Here is a 16,402-nt window from a genome sequence, read left to right on the forward strand (position 1 = left end):
ACCAAAGCAACTTTCCCAGAAGTTCCTCCTGGGTCCCTGAGATTACGTGAGAATACTTGTTCACATGGGATGCTCTGACTTGACAGAGCCATAGGCACTCTGCAAGTGACTGCTTGGAACAGGAATTTGCCTTCAGAGTAAATACAATAAATGGTACCTGCTGCAACTTTCTAATGGAGCTTGATGTAAATGTCTACTTGTCATGTGTCCCCTCTGTCTCTCCTCCATCAGTTTGGCTTTTGCTTGAGTCTCTGAAACACCTGAGTTGGGAAGAGAGGAGTAGGGGCACGGTTTGTGTTGTCTTAAGGGGCTGGGTGGGAGAGCGACTTGCAGAGAGGGGCTGACACAGTTTTGCAGGTTCCCCAGTCGTATTCCTGCTCTTCTTCCCAGAGCTGTGGGAAGGAGACTAAGCGAAAGGCAGGATGTGCTATGAGTGCTCCTCCCAGCTCAGCTCCGTGATGCTTCAGCTTCTGAAACTGCGCAAGCCCTCAAGCTCTGTTATGAGAGCTTCCACTGCCAACTGGTCCTTGCCAGTGACTGAATCTGCTTTTATCCCTGATATTTGTGTATAAAAGCTTGTTAAAATGATTTGATTTGATGTAGTCAAGTCTTACAGGCCCATACTGTATCTGAGATTTTTTTTTTTTTTTAAATACAGTAAAATAACAAAATCCTAGCACTACAATTCCTGGAGGCAGAATGATAGTTAACATATTAGTATGTGTAGCTAATATTGGAGGAAAAAGCTGTAATGTAAATTGGAGTTGTTACCTGAAAATCTTCTCTTGCTGTTATTCTCTTCTGGTAGTTCTGCTTCAGTTTTGCAGACATGATTTAAAATAGCTTCTAGAATGAAACCCTTGTCCTCTGCTGTAAAAACAAACAAACAAAAAACCCCAAAAAACCAAACAAAAAACCAAAAAACCCAAACCTCTAGTTTTACCTTTTTTTTTTTTTTCTTTTTTTTAATTCCCCCTCCCCCCCGCCCCCCCCCCCCTGGTAAGATACTGTATTGGGCAATAAAATTTTGTCTGATTTCCTGTTATGTTTAACAGAACATTGAAAAAGGGAGCATACTGTTCATACTGTCTTGATTTTTATATTTTTTTAAATTTTATTTTTATTTTGGAAGGGATAGTTAATCACACTTTGGCTTTTATTTGACATTTCAACTGATAAAGTGAACACTTCCATAGTTACATTCTTGTGTATGATATATGAAACATGACCTTATGAACCCAGTTTTAAATACTTATTTTTAAAATTAATTGATAAATTAAGACTTAAACAACCCCCTAATTCCCAAAATACATGGCCTGAATGTTCCCAAAGTCAGAAGGTGACTTTATTCCTGGTGCTTATACCATAAATGTTAATTTGGAGTTTTCTTTATCAAGTATTTTTCAGTGATGTTACTACATGGTGCCTAATTATAAAGATAATTGTCGAGTGTTTTGCCCAGCTGAACTGGAATTGAATGCAGATGTTACTGGAGCTGAGACTCAGCAATTAGCAGTTTTCTGTCTTCTCCCCTCCTTTCTTTTGACTTTTATAGCCTGCAAATCTGTCTCTGCCAATTTATCACTGGTTTTCTACTGCATGTTTCATTTGGAGGGTTGGAATTCCTGTGGTAAAACATGGGATCTTATTGTTAGCGCACAGAAGCGGGGAAAGGATGGGCGGCTGACCTGGGAGAAACGTGTGTGTCCAGGGCAGGGCAGCTGGGATGGACATGCCTCAGTTTCTTAAATGTGTTTGATGGCTCTTGCTAAACGAGATGGACTTACTGATTTTTAGTTTGTTTTGGCTCTTACTATATTGTGAAATCAATTTGTGTGTTGGAATTGGGTTTCTTTTTAGGCTACTAAGTTATAGTGCTGCTCTTCAAGGGGTGAAAAGATTGTATCAGTTGTTAATTTATAAATAGGGATTGTCCATGTAGTGTTGCCATTGCTGTTCATTATCAGGATCAGGAGAAAATGAATGAGATTTAAAATAGCTTATTGCTGTGGTATGCTGAAACTTTAATGTCTTTGTGCATGGTTTCTTTCTTATTTCTACAAATGCCAGAACATATATAGCTCTCCTCTCCCCCCTTAGTTTATGTTCTACAGAGCTTGACATGGTTTCCTCGGGTTTTATGCTGCTTAAACAACGAGCCTGCAACAACAAGGCATAACTAATCATTCTAGTAATAACCCATGGTGTTCTTAATCTGCATTTTAAACAGATTTTTATTTTTCTTCAACCTCAATATTTAGAGAATGTTTCACTGTGGAAGTTTGTAGTGAAAAAAACACATTAAACTTAATTGAGAAGATCAGTACAGCAGGGCTTATCTTGTTTCAGTTCAGTACAAGGATTTGTGCTAAAATTTGAAGAATTATATGGGTGTTTTAAGGCTGTGAAGATCATAGATTTTTTTTGCTTATTTCAGTCTTCCATGGCAGCACATGAAGTCAGGAGATTTACTGTGAAGCAGTAAAAATTCTTAAAGCATGTCATGTTTTTTTCCCTTTTTTTTTAAATGTACTGTCAGTAAGAAATATAGGTAGTATAGAAGTATAGGTAGAATATGTGTTTGTACAGATAATATCATACAGGCAAAATCACACCTGTATAGCTGCATTAAGAAGTGATGAATCTTAAAGAACTGGTACTGTAATTGAATTACATGCTTATGAATTCACTGAAATACTTGCTTATGCTTTGTATTCCATTAATTGAATGCCATCACAATTTTAAAAAAACTTCAAACATTGTGTAAAGTTTTCCTTTTCTGTTACACTAGTTACAAGCAGAGGACATTAAAAATTCTTCCTTGGAATGAGCAGAAACATCGTGAACAAGACTGGTGTGAAAAAGCAGAATGCAGGTAAGTATATTGAAAAGGCAAAAGGTTTTTTCTATATTAATGTACATTTCAGAAAAAGAATTTAGTTACTGATTCTTAAAATGTGGGAAATACCCAGTAAGACTCACTTCTTATTTTTGTGCACACTAACTAGACTTTTCAGCTTTCATAGTGAGACTGAGCAAACTCTCTCTCCTGTTATAGCCTTATGTTCTGTGTGATTATGTGATGAGTAACTTTTGTATGTGAGCCGGGGGAGGTTAATGTTGGAAATCCAGATTTATTCATTTATTTTTCATCCTGCTGTGTTACTTATCAACCATAACATTGTAATAGAGCATTAATGGATCACAAAACTGCCTTTTACTGTGCGACGAACAGATGGAGCATACCTGTGTCTTCAGCAGAAAGGATTTTTTTTCTTCACGTTTGGAATCTCTTACTAGTTACTTTGCTGACAAAAAAGAACAGTTACTGTGATTGGCATTTGAATATCATCAAATTATTGGTGTAATTGTAGGCCGATTTTATATCATTTTGTTTCAGAACAAACAGAAGTTTTAGGAAAAAGGCTGATGTGAAAAAATGTGAGCAAATGTATTCTTAAACATACACTCTTTTTTCTTAAAAAAAGGATGGTGGTTGAACCAACTTTACAAGATGAAGGTGAATTTCTATATGAAACACAACCTGAGTTACTGAAGTACAGGACAACTGACCTTTCAGTCGATCTTGTTACTGATTGGTATTTGAGCAGAGCACAGGAGATTGAAAAATACTCGATGCAGGTGAGAACAGCAGTGAAGAAATGATGACGGGTGACTCGGGCTGATCAGCTTTCTTCAACAGGATCCTGTTGTAATGTGTTTTGATGGGATGCTTTTCCCTCAGTAATATACACCACGTCTCAATCTTCATTGTGGCTTTTGAAGTTTGTTTTTTTTTTTTTGCATGTGTGTGGGCAGGGGTTTGTTTTGTTTTGTGGTTTTGTTTTTTCTTTTTTTTTGCCTTTGCAGCATACTCACGCTTGCTCTAAAGTTTAGTCAGCCAAATAATTGATCCATAGGAATTAATAGGAAGCCAGTAGATTCCCTTTCGCTTGGCTCTACCATAGCAGACTGTAGCACTTCCATAGTCCATGAAAAATGTTTACCATTACGTTTTATGTTTGTAACATGTTTTATTATCTGTCACGTGATACTGTGCCATATATATGTCCCTGTGTGACAGCTGCACTTGTCACTCATGCCAGTGTGTGGTACTGTCATTATTTCTTCCTGGCAGGTTTATTTTGAGTCTGTGGGACTACCATGCAGCTTATTTTTGCCTTATTTACTTCGTATTTTAAAAATGTTTGAATCTCTGTGTGGTAGAGATAAGCACTGCAAGTAAGAATAGAGCTCATCACTGATGTGCACTGGTATTTTATTGCTTCTTAAGCCAAATTAGCTGCGTGAAAAGGAGGCTGACTGGAAGTATCACTATCAGTTAGTTCTGATGGATGAACTCTTTTATTCTTCAAGTTTGCAGTTCTCCAAGGTTCTTTAATCATAGTTCCCTGTGATCTTAACAATCTATCAGTAGATATGGAAATAAAAGCAGCTTCCAAGGATCAATTAAATTACTAACACATAAATGAAATTGCGTGCTACTCTTCCAGACTTATGTCTGCCTCACTGAATACATGCAGCCAATATTGCGCTGTTTGAAATCAAAACAGAATCTTTCATATAAAGTTATTTTCAGTCACCAGGGAAAAAGACTGTCATTATCTTCTGCGAAATAAAATGCAATAATTAAAATTATTAACTCATGGACAGCTACAAAAGTCATGTTACATGCAGAGGTATGCATAACTTCAGTCAGTTAACTGATTATTTTAGTTTAAAGCAATCCTTTCAATTCCTTGCAGTGAGATGAGGTGATGTATCTCTGTGTGTGATCTCAAGAAAGAATAAAAACCAGTTTTCTCCTAATTTACATGCATCAATAGGGCACATCTGGGTCAAAAGACCTGTAATGACATCATCCACTAGGATTAAGCATTTTATTTGGTCTTTATAATGCTGAGAAGAGCAATCTGTTTAAGAATATATAGGCCACAAAAACTTGTAGGAACTTAGAATTGCCTACTAAGCAAAAGGAAGAAGGAAAGAAAATAGACACACAAGCAGGACACAGACTGGACTTGAACTTGTGGTTTTTTTGAAACAGTTACATGGTGGTTTTATTATTTTTCAGGTGGACTGTGCTCTGTCCCTTGTTCGTCTCGGTATGGAGAGGAATATTCCTGGTCTGCAGGTGCTTTGTAATAATCTGATCACTCTTGAGACAGTAGTTTATGAAACTGATGGTGATCGAACCTTAACTTTGAAGGAACTTGTAGAGATGAAGGACATCGAAAAGCTGAGACTGTTGATGAAGAATGTAAGTATTTTGAACAAATCAGTAAGTATAGCTTGATGTCCACTAGTCCAGGTTACACGAGATCCGATGTATATGAAGATGTTGTTATTTTTCTGATGAACCACCATCTTTAATTCAGCAAGAATGCAACACTTTTACTGTTCCTTTTTTGTTGTGGTGGGTTTTTTCCTTTGTTTATTTGTTTTTAACAAAAACCTAAAATGGCTTAGTTTTCTCAAAGACCTGTTTCTTAATCCTAGGCACAGGACTAAATGTTAAATAAATCCAGTATTTTGAAAGATGTGAATTGCTTTTTCATTGAGCCTTTCTAAAGGATCTTCAGGGTAGCCGTTGATGGTGAAGATACAACAACATTGTTTTCCTTGGATGTTTTTTGGTGTCTTTAAATATTGGCAAAAAAAAAAAAAATCTTAATATTTGCCTCTGCAGCACATGTGTGTTTTAATCTTCTCTGTGTTCAGCCTGTGCATGGCATTTCAGAATAGGAAAAAGGCCTCTTGGAAAAGTTGAAAAATACCTGGAGATTGAACAGGACTCTGAAATTCAATCAAAGAATATGTAAGCACCAGAGGAGAGTATTCATGCACTTGAAGCTCCTCAGAGTTTTCAAAATTCTGGTAGGAGTTGTGTAACTACTCAGAATTTATTTTTCTGTCTTGGATTCTTGCATACTGAAAGTAATGCTACTCTGACATGAATGCAAGCCGATCCTTCACTCATCCTGAAACTGCAGGAGGAAGATAGCAAGGCTTTCCTCATGGAAGAGGCTTTATGCCTGTACGGCTTAGTTTCCCCAAGCCATTGGGTAGCAGAAAGATGGTGGATTGTTTCAGTGCTTTGTGATGTAGTGATCTGTGCAGCAGTGGGGAAAGTCAGGCTTCAGCTCTTGGTTGTGATAGGAGAAGATACCGTTTCAGTTACATTGATCAAAATATGTTCTGTGGTTTTTTTGTGTTTATGTGTGTGTGTGTGGTTGGTTTTTTTTGTTTGTGTGTTTTTGTTTTGTTTGGGTTTTGTTTTGTTTTCTTGTTGGTTTTGGACAATGAAGCTGAACTAATTCTTTTTTTCCTGTCTGTAACTCATTGTGCTTGCCAGTCCTCTGATGAAAAATATGTGAAAAATGTTTATCAGTGGATGATCCCTTTTCTCCATCGCTGTGAAAACCAGTCCCCTGGTCTTGCAAATTCACTTTTTAAAGAATATTTAGTAACGTTAGCAAAGGAAGACCTGACTCTACCGCTGAAGATATTTCAGAATTCAAAACCTGCTGTAAGTACAGAGCCCTATTGATTCTACTGGTTTATTTGGAAATTCTTGTCCTGAAGAAGTGATTTAATAAATAGGTTTTATTTGTCTTCTAAATCAGATTGTCTGTCTGATCTCTCCCTTCTTCTTGCAGCCAGGATTTGTTATGTTTTATAAAATATTAATTTAAAAGTGTGTGTGTATATATAAAAAGTGTGTGTATATATATATTAAAAAAGTATGATTCAACTAAACTTTCCTTGATGAGATTGTCAAACCAATGTAAGTATGATCTTGACCTAGTAGAACAAAAATTATTGTAAAGATTCTTCTTTGTAGTAATTTTATGGTGATGCGTTTGAAGTAACGTCCTGGCATATCTGGTTTTTAAAAAGTAATTATGAAAGGGTTTGATCTCACTACTATTTTTTCCTGAGGAATTTACTAGCAGTAGATTTGCAGCTATTTCTCCCTGCCCTGCCCCTACCCCTCTCTTTCCACAACCAATGTAAAGAATAAAATGAGGGCCATTAGGATGGAGCCAAGAATTCAATGAGTAAGGGTTGAAGTTACTTTCCATGTGAGTATTTCATGCTGCCTCTGCAGTTTAAATAATGATTCCAGGGCCCTTAAGCACATTTTTGCACATTACTGAATGTTCCAAGTGTATGGACAGAAATCAACCAGTGAAGGAAAAACGCAGCTATTTTATATGTATTGATACTGTTGTACATATTAAATAAATCTGACAAATGTTTGCGGTAGTCACCTTCCTCTGCCCTGCACCCTCTCCACCTCTCAGATTCAAAAAGGGCATAATGACGAACCACTGTTCTTTCCAACATCTGCACTGTAGGAAACCAGCCGAGTTGTGTTTCAGGTTATAATTGCAACAGGTACTTCACTAAGTTGCTGGCAAGAGACCTTCTGATTACAACTGAAGACAATTTATTTACTTGGAGTACACATCTTTTTATAGAAGAAACTTCACTGGTAAATTAGAAACAGAAAACTAAAAATAATGTGCTTTCTTTTCTTATTAGTGTCAGCAAAAAATTATTCCTGATCAAGACCAGCTTATGATTACAGCATTGGAATGTATTTATAGTTGTGAACGAGATGACCAGCTCTCTCTGTGCTACGATATTTTGGAATGCCTTCCACAAAGAGGATATGGGTAAACATTTTCAGCAAGTTATTTCTAAATATTTTAGATAAGTTAAATATAGTTGTGAATTAATACGTTAGTTGGTAAGTCACTAGAGGGTAGGTAATGTTACCGGAATTTTCTGTTCCTTTCTGAGTTGCTGTGGTCATACGTATGCTTGTGCTGTATGTGTACTCCATCAAATAATGGAACAAAACATGGTTTAAAATAGCAGCCTGGACCAAGGCTTCTGTGTTAGTCTCGTAGACTTTTATATCTTGGTGAATTAAGACCAAGTGTTAGGTCCATCTTACTGGTCTTGTTCCAGTTAGTGGCATCTTGCACTTAGCTTGTTAGCAGCAACATGGCCTTGTGAGAGAGCTCTCTATAGGGAAGACCTAGATGAAGGACAAGTAATTCTCAAGAAAGTGAAAGCATGAGGAGAAGATGTAAATTATTCTCCCAGTTTCTTTTAAATGTGGGAAGGAGACAGCTTGAGAGAAGTGTAAAGCTCTGTTCTTGGGAGACTGAGGGACCCTCAGTTTTAGCTTTCTTCCAACGTGAAGCCAACTGTTTTAATCTTTTCAAGCAAACATAATTTGATTTTCATCAAGGAATGTTTCAAACTGCTTGTCGTTATGTAATGTGAATTATATGAAGAAATTACAAGAAGTATGGAGATATCTTTATTTAATATTAATTGTATAATATCTTTGCAGGTTTGAAACAGATAAAACTAACACTCTTCATGATGAAGTAGATGAACTGGAACAAATTCTGAGGTACTTAATTTTGCTAAAATAAGTAATGTATTCTTACAGAAGTCACTAAGCATAGCCAAGAACTTCTATGACAAGAAAGCAGCAAGAATATTTATCTTGTTTTTAGTGCTGTTGAGAAGATAATCTATAAGTGTTTTATATTAACAACTTAGAAATTTTGAGCTAAAATGCTACTGGAATATAATAAAACTGCACAGATATTTTTTCCTTGAAATAAAAGCCTTCATTTTGAAGGAGAAGGAAGATTACTTCTGAGATGTCCTGGGAATTTGGTTTTGCTCTTGATATTCTGTAATGCGTTCAATAATCAAAACCTAAAAGCCATGGAGATATGTCATCAGGTCGTTGGTGATGTGCATTTACCCTAAAGTATTAACTTTTTTTGAGTAAATAATGTTACTGTGGCTCATCCATGCTGTTACGGACTTTATGGAGACTGTTTGCATGTGCAATGCCTTATCTGAGACAGCTTTAAGATGGCTGCAGCAGAGGTAGTTTTAAAACTACACAGGACTAAAACCCATTGTCTGTCCATTTACAGTGTGTCAGAGCTGTTGGAGAAACATGGACTTCAGAAACCTGTTTCCTTTGTGAAAGACACCAAGGACAATGCGGAGGAGGCCCGGAAGCTGATGGTTAGGTTGACGAGGCACACAGGTCGCAAGTTAGTATTCAAAGGGAGATAAGAGGGAAAGGACAGTGAGATAAGTACTTGCAGTCAGAGAGTGTACATGTTTTGCTGCATTGGGGAACCGTAGTGTTCAAACTGCACATGATATACATATAACACATTTGTTAAACTGGTGATTAACATGATTAGTGTTTTAGCTGCATTTTCCACATTCAAAAACTCTTGTCTTGCTTTAAACCTGTTTCAATATGTTTGTGTTCAAGTAAACAAGCCTCAAAGGCACACTGGCTGTAAAATACTGCAAGATGACGAACAGTAAAAGTTAACATTGTAAATGAGGTCCTTTAAGACCTGTTTAATTTTATTGAGAGTGTAGGATTTGCGGAATAACACTATTTTTTTTTTTTGTCGTGTTTTCTTAGGAGCTCTTGTAATAGGGTAATTTATTGATTTTTACATATTGATTCTACCTCTTATATTTCCAGTATAATTTTTCAATTTTGCTCTTTAAGAACTATTTCATTTAACTCGTCTTCCAGGTGTAGATGAATTATTACACAGCTCTTGGCATAAGCAGCTAAAAAGATTTGGCCCTGGGAAAAACAGCCATCACTGTGGGTTGTGCTTTTGTTTTTTTTTTTTTCTTATTTAGAGAACACATGCACAACAGTTTACTGGTGATGGTAGGGGAGTATTTAACTTGGACATGCTGAAAGCTTTTTGGCTTCTAAGAACTTTTCTTTAGAAAGATCAAGTCAATGCCTCTGTAGCAAAAATGTTGATTTTTTTTTTTTTTTTTTTTTTCACTTTTTGTAGGGACCCTTTGCTTTACCAAATTGAAAGCTAATGCCACATGAGAAAATCACTTAATTGGACAAGCTTTTGTAGCTTAAAGTCTCTTAATCTGAAAGGCTCAAGATAACATCAAAAAACTTTCATAGTGTTTTTACTAGTAAAAGGTTTGCTAGAACAAATGAAGTTTTATAGGAAGCTTTGTGGGTAAACAGAGATCTGTGGATCCAGAGGGTCAAGAATCTGAATACCATTCTGATTTAAGGAACAATATAAACTTGCAGCTCTATTTGCCAGTGATTGCATGCAATCGATTACTCCTTTGAGAATTTCCTACAAGAAACAGCATTTTAATGATCCTCAGTTGCTGTTACCAATTGTTTTTAGCCAGTTGTTCCTGGATCAGCAGGAAGACAGCACTTCCAATGCTCTGATGTACTACTGGGGGTTATCAAAACCTGTTTGGGGGATCTTGATAAAGATTGCTTAAATCTCTGTCTTATCCCACAGAAAACAAACAGAAAAAACATTTGGGGTACTGCATTGTTGTCATCAAACAACTTTATCCCACAGACATTGTTTTAATGTTAATATTAAAAGCATTCTGTCTCTAAATGGCTTTTGGTTAAAAGTCCAATTAAACATTAAAATAGCATTTAAGAGAACTCATATTTTTGCTGATGGAACTGTAGTGTTATCTACTGCTTTTCTTCAATTTGTTGAGGAAGAGAATATTTAATTTTTAAAATGTTTGTAGGCAACCACCAGTCAGTGAGACACACTGGAAGGAGTTGCTCCAGGATATGTTAGACATGCAACAGAAAGTATATACATGCTTGCATCCAGATACTTGCTATGAGGTGAGTTTTATTTTTTTCTTACTAATTTATGTCCTAAGTAAGCTACAAATTCTCATTTCATATTGTTGCACATAAATGTAAATACGTTTTCATGTGTTATGCTGCTTTGTTGTCTGTTGGCCCTTTTATAGTATTTTCATTCAAATTAGAAACTTCCGGTGTTAATTCAAAAAAAGAAAAGCTATTCTAATAAATATCCTCTATATCTTTTAGTAGAATTCAACACTTTAAAAATTGAGTCAGTTTCTTGAGACGTTGTTAATAAACACATTTGTGCATAGAATTACAAACACTTAAACCTACTGAAAATAAACAATCTTTTAGCTAAATATTATCTTCAGCCAAGCGTTTCTTTAACATGAAGTCCTGGTTTGATAATATTGTCCAATATCATTGTAGGACTATGGACTTTCTACTGCTTGTACTTGAAGTAAAATAACGTGAGATGAGAAATCCAGTTTCATTGAAGGAAAACAAAACAAAACAAAACCTAGCATGTGCATAAACTCCAAACCTATGTCATTAATATTTGCAAAGGGCTGCTATTAAACTGATGTAGAATTTGCTGTGACATGTATTATCTACTTTTTCACTTTAAAATACTGCAGTTTATTACAGAAACAGTGCTCTGTCCACTATAACTAGTGTTTAAATAGTCACATTTTCTTTTAAGAGTATTTATTATTACAGCCAGCAGATTTAATTGCTTAGGGCTACCAATCTGATTAGATCTTGGGAGAAGTTTAGAAAGAAAACTAGAAAAAAAAAGTAGGATAAAAACAATGCGCTTATATATAAAAAAATCACACTCTGTAGTTGTACAATTTGAAGTTGCTTGAAGAGAACTGGGATGTATTTAAAGTTCGTGGTTTTGTGATAGGCTAAGGCTTAGTGTACTTAGAATTTTTTCTTAAGTGCATTTTAAAAAATTACAGTACTAGAGTATTCTGAAAATAATAGCATTAGCTCTACTCTGATCTTAATGTAAGGTTTTTTATTAATATTAAATTATTTTAACCTCAATTATGTCATTTAAAAAAACACAACAAAGGGTTTTTTAAAAATGATCTAGAAATGCTGAAAATGCTTTGAAATGTAGAGCTGTCATGCAATTATACTTTGAGAAAGGGATGAGGCGGTAAGGATTTACAATCATGTGAGGTTTGTATTGGGATCTTTTTTAGCATGGTGCTTATTCTAGTCTGCTTGCATAGAAAGCAAATCTTGTCCTCTGTAAGAAGGACTTCGTGTCCATGGATTTTGAGAGAAGTAAATTGTATGTATGTGATCTTTAAGGAAGAAGGACCAGCTGTCATTCTTTGCATCTTTCACTGTTCATTGAGGATTTATCTACTGTGAAATGGAATATGATCAAATTGTATGATGTGTTTTAAGAAGCACTAAACTGGATTCCTTTCCAGAGCATAAGATGGTTTGGAGAGGTTCTTCCTAGTGAAGAAACATTTTAATTTCAAGATGCAATTGGACAGGGTGCTGGATGGTCTCATCAGTGCTCCCTTTCCCACAAAAGGTTGCACCAGATGATCTTTCAAGGTCTCTTTGAACCTGGCTCTTCTATGATTCAGTGGTTCAATTGAATTTATTATGAAATTTAAAACCTTTGATAAAGGCGATGTTGTTGCAACCGTGATATTTTCTGAAGTGATTAAATGCATGTGTTGCTCTTCATTAGGATAATGCTGACTGTAATTAAAAAAAAAAAGTAAGGAATTGAGATTTTTGGTGTCTTAAAGTGGCCAAAATTTTGACCTGAAAGTAACAGGTGTTTTGTGGCAGATGCAGCATTATATTTGTATGTATTCTTTGAAGATAGTCTTGATTGAAACTTAAAAAAAAATCTTTTATGCTCAGTTCTAAATATTTTTAGTTTCTTTGGGGATACAAAATTTCTTCTCATGTCGTTGGTTTTAAGGTCTTATTACTGAGCTGCCTTTTCAGATTCTAACATCCTTTTAACACCTCAGAATGTAGGTATAAATAATTTCTGATCTCTAAGTCATACTGTAAAAAGGCAGTTAATAAGCTTTTTTTTTTTTCCTGCAGGAAGTAGAAATAACTCGCTACTAGTTAACTTTAGCTTTATTTAAATGAATTGTGGAAATACTCTCCTTGGCACAATTACATTTTCTGCTTGGACCAAATATATTCTTTTGATTTCAAAGATCCTTTTATTCAAAGGGGTTGATTCCATACAATGCAGATAAGCTTACTTGAAGCTGCTGCTGCAGATCGTTCAATTATTGTTCTTTCTTTTAGATATTCACAGAAAGTCTTTTATGCTCAAGCAGTATAGATAATATCCACTTGGCTGGGCAAATGATGCACTGCAGTATTGGGTCTGTGGATCTACCAAATTCATCCAAAGGGAAGCCGCAGTACCGAGTCAGCTATGCGAAAAGTGTCGAACTAGTTTTGGCTGCTGGCAGAGAATATTTTAATTCTTCAACAAGTTTGACTGATAGCTGTATGGATTTGGCTAGGTATGTTTACAATTATATATGTAAATACATATATCGCTGTTTTAATTGAAACCTTTGCTTTTCTATAAAAGGGAGTGAATCTTATGTGGGTTTATCTTCATGTAAAATTACATGGTAAATGGAAACAATATCTTTGGCTTCTGTAAGATTTTTTTGGTTGTTGTTGATTTTTTTTTAATTTGTCTTTTGTTGTGGTTTTTGTGGTTTGGTGATTTGGTTTGGTGTTTTGGTTTCTTCTCTTCCTTGTCTTGTGTGTGCATACACCATTGCTGTCCCTGGTTACTGGAATGATCTGTTACAGAATTCAGGTTGAAGAAGAAGAAATGTGCAAGTCTTTCTCTGTGGATAAGAAGCTTTTTGTATGTGTCAAATTAACCTTTTACAGCATTGAACCACAAATGAGGCCCCCAGTTACTATCATAAGAGAAAATAGCATTTTGCTGATTCTTTCATTTCTTTTCTTGCTTTGGTCTTTCCTAGTTCTGAGAGATCATTTGAGGCTGTCTTTTATTTGGCTTATTTCTTAATGTAAAACAAAACAAAATATTCTTTAGAAAGGAGTTCAAGCATAGAGCAGCCTTGTGAGGTTGCAGTGTGGGTGTTCATTCTTATATAGATTTAGATATGGAAATATTTTCTTTTACAGTTTAGATGCAGATAGATAAAATAATTGGCTATTGCCCCTGTAGGAGATTGATTGATTGCCTTGGCTTACCCTAAATATGTAAAATAGAGGCATGTCTTAATATTTCCAGCCTTTCCCTTTTACTCTAAGAATGTGCTGTTTCGTTGTTGTTATGCATTAATCCAAATGAGTTTTACTTTTTCCTTAAGGTGTTTACTAAAAAAAAAACCAAAAAAACAAAAAACAAAAACAAACCCACAAAACCAAACCAAAATCCCATAACAAAACAAAACTATTTATGTCTCAACTGCAAAGGAAGACATGTCTTTATAAAGTACTACTTTCATCTAGACATGAGTACACTTACCTACTAATTACAAGAAAAAGATTAAATTTTTCTTCCCCTCAGGATACAAATTCATCTTGAGCCATAATGGTAGGTACATACATGTTACCGGGTGTTTTTCAGTACTGACTACAGTAATACAGTCGAACTGTTTGTAATTAATTATCCTCTTTAAAATTAAGTAGTTTTCCTCAGTGAAATATTGCCACTATAAAGTTTTATTGATTGACAAATCATATATTTTCTGTTAGGGATTAAAGGAAGAATACTTTTGCAATTTGCCTTGAGTGATGGTTACATTCTCCATAACTTAACTGGAAAATGACTGAAAAAGCATTTTATTCTCCCTAATCAGTCACAACTGCTTCCTCTCTCCCATCCCAAATGCACACACATAAATATGTATGATGAGGATGAGGGTTTTTTTTAATTTTTGTGGGGTTTTTTTGTTTGCTTTTTTGTAGAGGCATTGTTGCATTAGATCAAAGTCAGAAAACAGTCGCTTTTACAGTATTAATTTTATAATGCTAGATCTATTTCTACCTTTTTATTGAAAATAAAGTTTATTGACTGTCATTACTGCTTATAATTGCTTTAGGTAAATAATTGCGTTGATGGCCTAAAAGGCCCAGGAGTCACTGGCTTTTTAAAATTTATTTTTCTTTTCAAATATTTGAATATTTAGATAGATATAGTTATCATTTTTAAATCAGTTGAGCACTTTTACATTTTGGACACCAGGGCTACTAGATATACCATGCAAAAGCTGTGATCGCAATGAAGCAAGTGCAAGAATGTTATAATATCCAAATTACAACTGAATTTTATCTGTATGCATATAATTGCCGCAGTTAAATCTCTCTATTAGCTACTTACTTTTATGGGGAGAGGGTGCTGTAGTGGTGGGATTTCCTCTGTGTGTAGGAGAGGAGCCCTCCTCTGGGCTGAGGGAGGAGGCAGAGCTTGGTTGGTTTTTGCAGGTGAGTAGCTTCACTTCAGGGCAGCAAGAACAAAATACGCTGTTATTTGAAACAGATTTTTGGGTCAGCAGTCCAGTCCTTTGCTGTTGTGTGACCCTGTAGTGTAACGTAGTCTCACCTCTGTGCCTGGGAAGATCACAGAACAGATCCTCCTAGAAGCTGTGCTGAGGTACATGGAGGACAGGGAGGTGATTCGAGATAGCCAGCATGGCTTCACCAAGGGCATGTCCTGCCTGACCAACCTAGTGTGATGGAGTGACTGTATCAGTGGACAAGGGAAGGGCTGTGGATGTCTATCTGGACTTCTGTAAAGCCCTCGACACAGTCCTCCATGACATCCTTTTCTCTAAATTGGAGAGATATGGATTTGATGGGTGGACTGTTTGGTGGATGAGGAATTGGCCGGATGGTTGCATCCACAGGGTAGTGGTTAAGGTCTCCATGTCCAGATGGAGGTCAGTGACAAGTGGTATGTCTCAGGAGTCTGTACAGGGACCAGTGCTGCTTACTACCTTCATCAATGACATAGTGGGATTGAGTGCATTCTCAGCAAGTTTGCAGATGACACCAAGCTGAGTGGTTCAGGTGACATGCCTGAGGGATGGGATACCATCCAGAGGGACCTGGACAGGCTCGAGAAGTGGGCCCATGAGAACCTCATGAGGTTCAACAAGGCCAAGTGCAAGGTCCTGCACCTGGGTTGGGGCGACCTCTGGTATCAATACAGGCTGAGGGATGAAGGGATGGAGAACAGCCCTGTGGAGAAGGACTTGGGAGTACTGCTGGAGGAAAGATTGGACATGAGCCAGCAATGTGTGCTTGCAGCCCAGAAGGCCAATCGTACCTTGAGCTGCATCAAAAGAAACGTGGCCAGCAGGTTGAGGTCATTCTGCCCCTCTGCTCTGCTCTGGTGAGACCCCACCTGGAGTCCTGTGTCCAGCTCTGGGACCCTCAGCCCAGGACAGACATGGACCTGTTGGAGAGGGGCCAGAGGAGGCCACAAACATGATCAGAGGGCTGGAACAGCTCTGCTGGGATAAAGTGCTCAGAGAGCTGCGGTTGTCCAGCCTGGAGAAGAGAAGGCTCTGGGGAGACCTTATAGTGGCCTTTCAGTACCAAAATGGGATCTACAAGAAAGCTGGAAAGGGACTTTTTACATGGGCCTGTTGTGATAGGACAAGGAGTAATGGCTTTAAACTGAAAGAGGGGAGA

At 36.6% G+C, this 16,402-nt stretch overlaps 1 protein-coding gene across 1 annotated transcript in view; it reads left to right on the plus strand.

The window, feature by feature from the left end:
* The window catches only part of NBAS (NBAS subunit of NRZ tethering complex), a 189,320-nt gene that overhangs the window by 45,798 nt on the left and 127,120 nt on the right, over positions 1-16,402 (plus strand). The window contains 9 exon segments of the mRNA XM_065631127.1: positions 2,792-2,875; positions 3,489-3,642; positions 5,096-5,281; positions 6,377-6,550; positions 7,570-7,703; positions 8,393-8,455; positions 8,997-9,119; positions 10,636-10,738; positions 13,016-13,239. Of these exon segments, the coding sequence (XP_065487199.1) occupies positions 2,792-2,875; positions 3,489-3,642; positions 5,096-5,281; positions 6,377-6,550; positions 7,570-7,703; positions 8,393-8,455; positions 8,997-9,119; positions 10,636-10,738; positions 13,016-13,239 (1,245 nt within the window).

This window comes from Caloenas nicobarica, chromosome 3 (assembly GCF_036013445.1).
Source record: "Caloenas nicobarica isolate bCalNic1 chromosome 3, bCalNic1.hap1, whole genome shotgun sequence".
Classification (NCBI taxonomy): domain Eukaryota; kingdom Metazoa; phylum Chordata; class Aves; order Columbiformes; family Columbidae; genus Caloenas; species Caloenas nicobarica.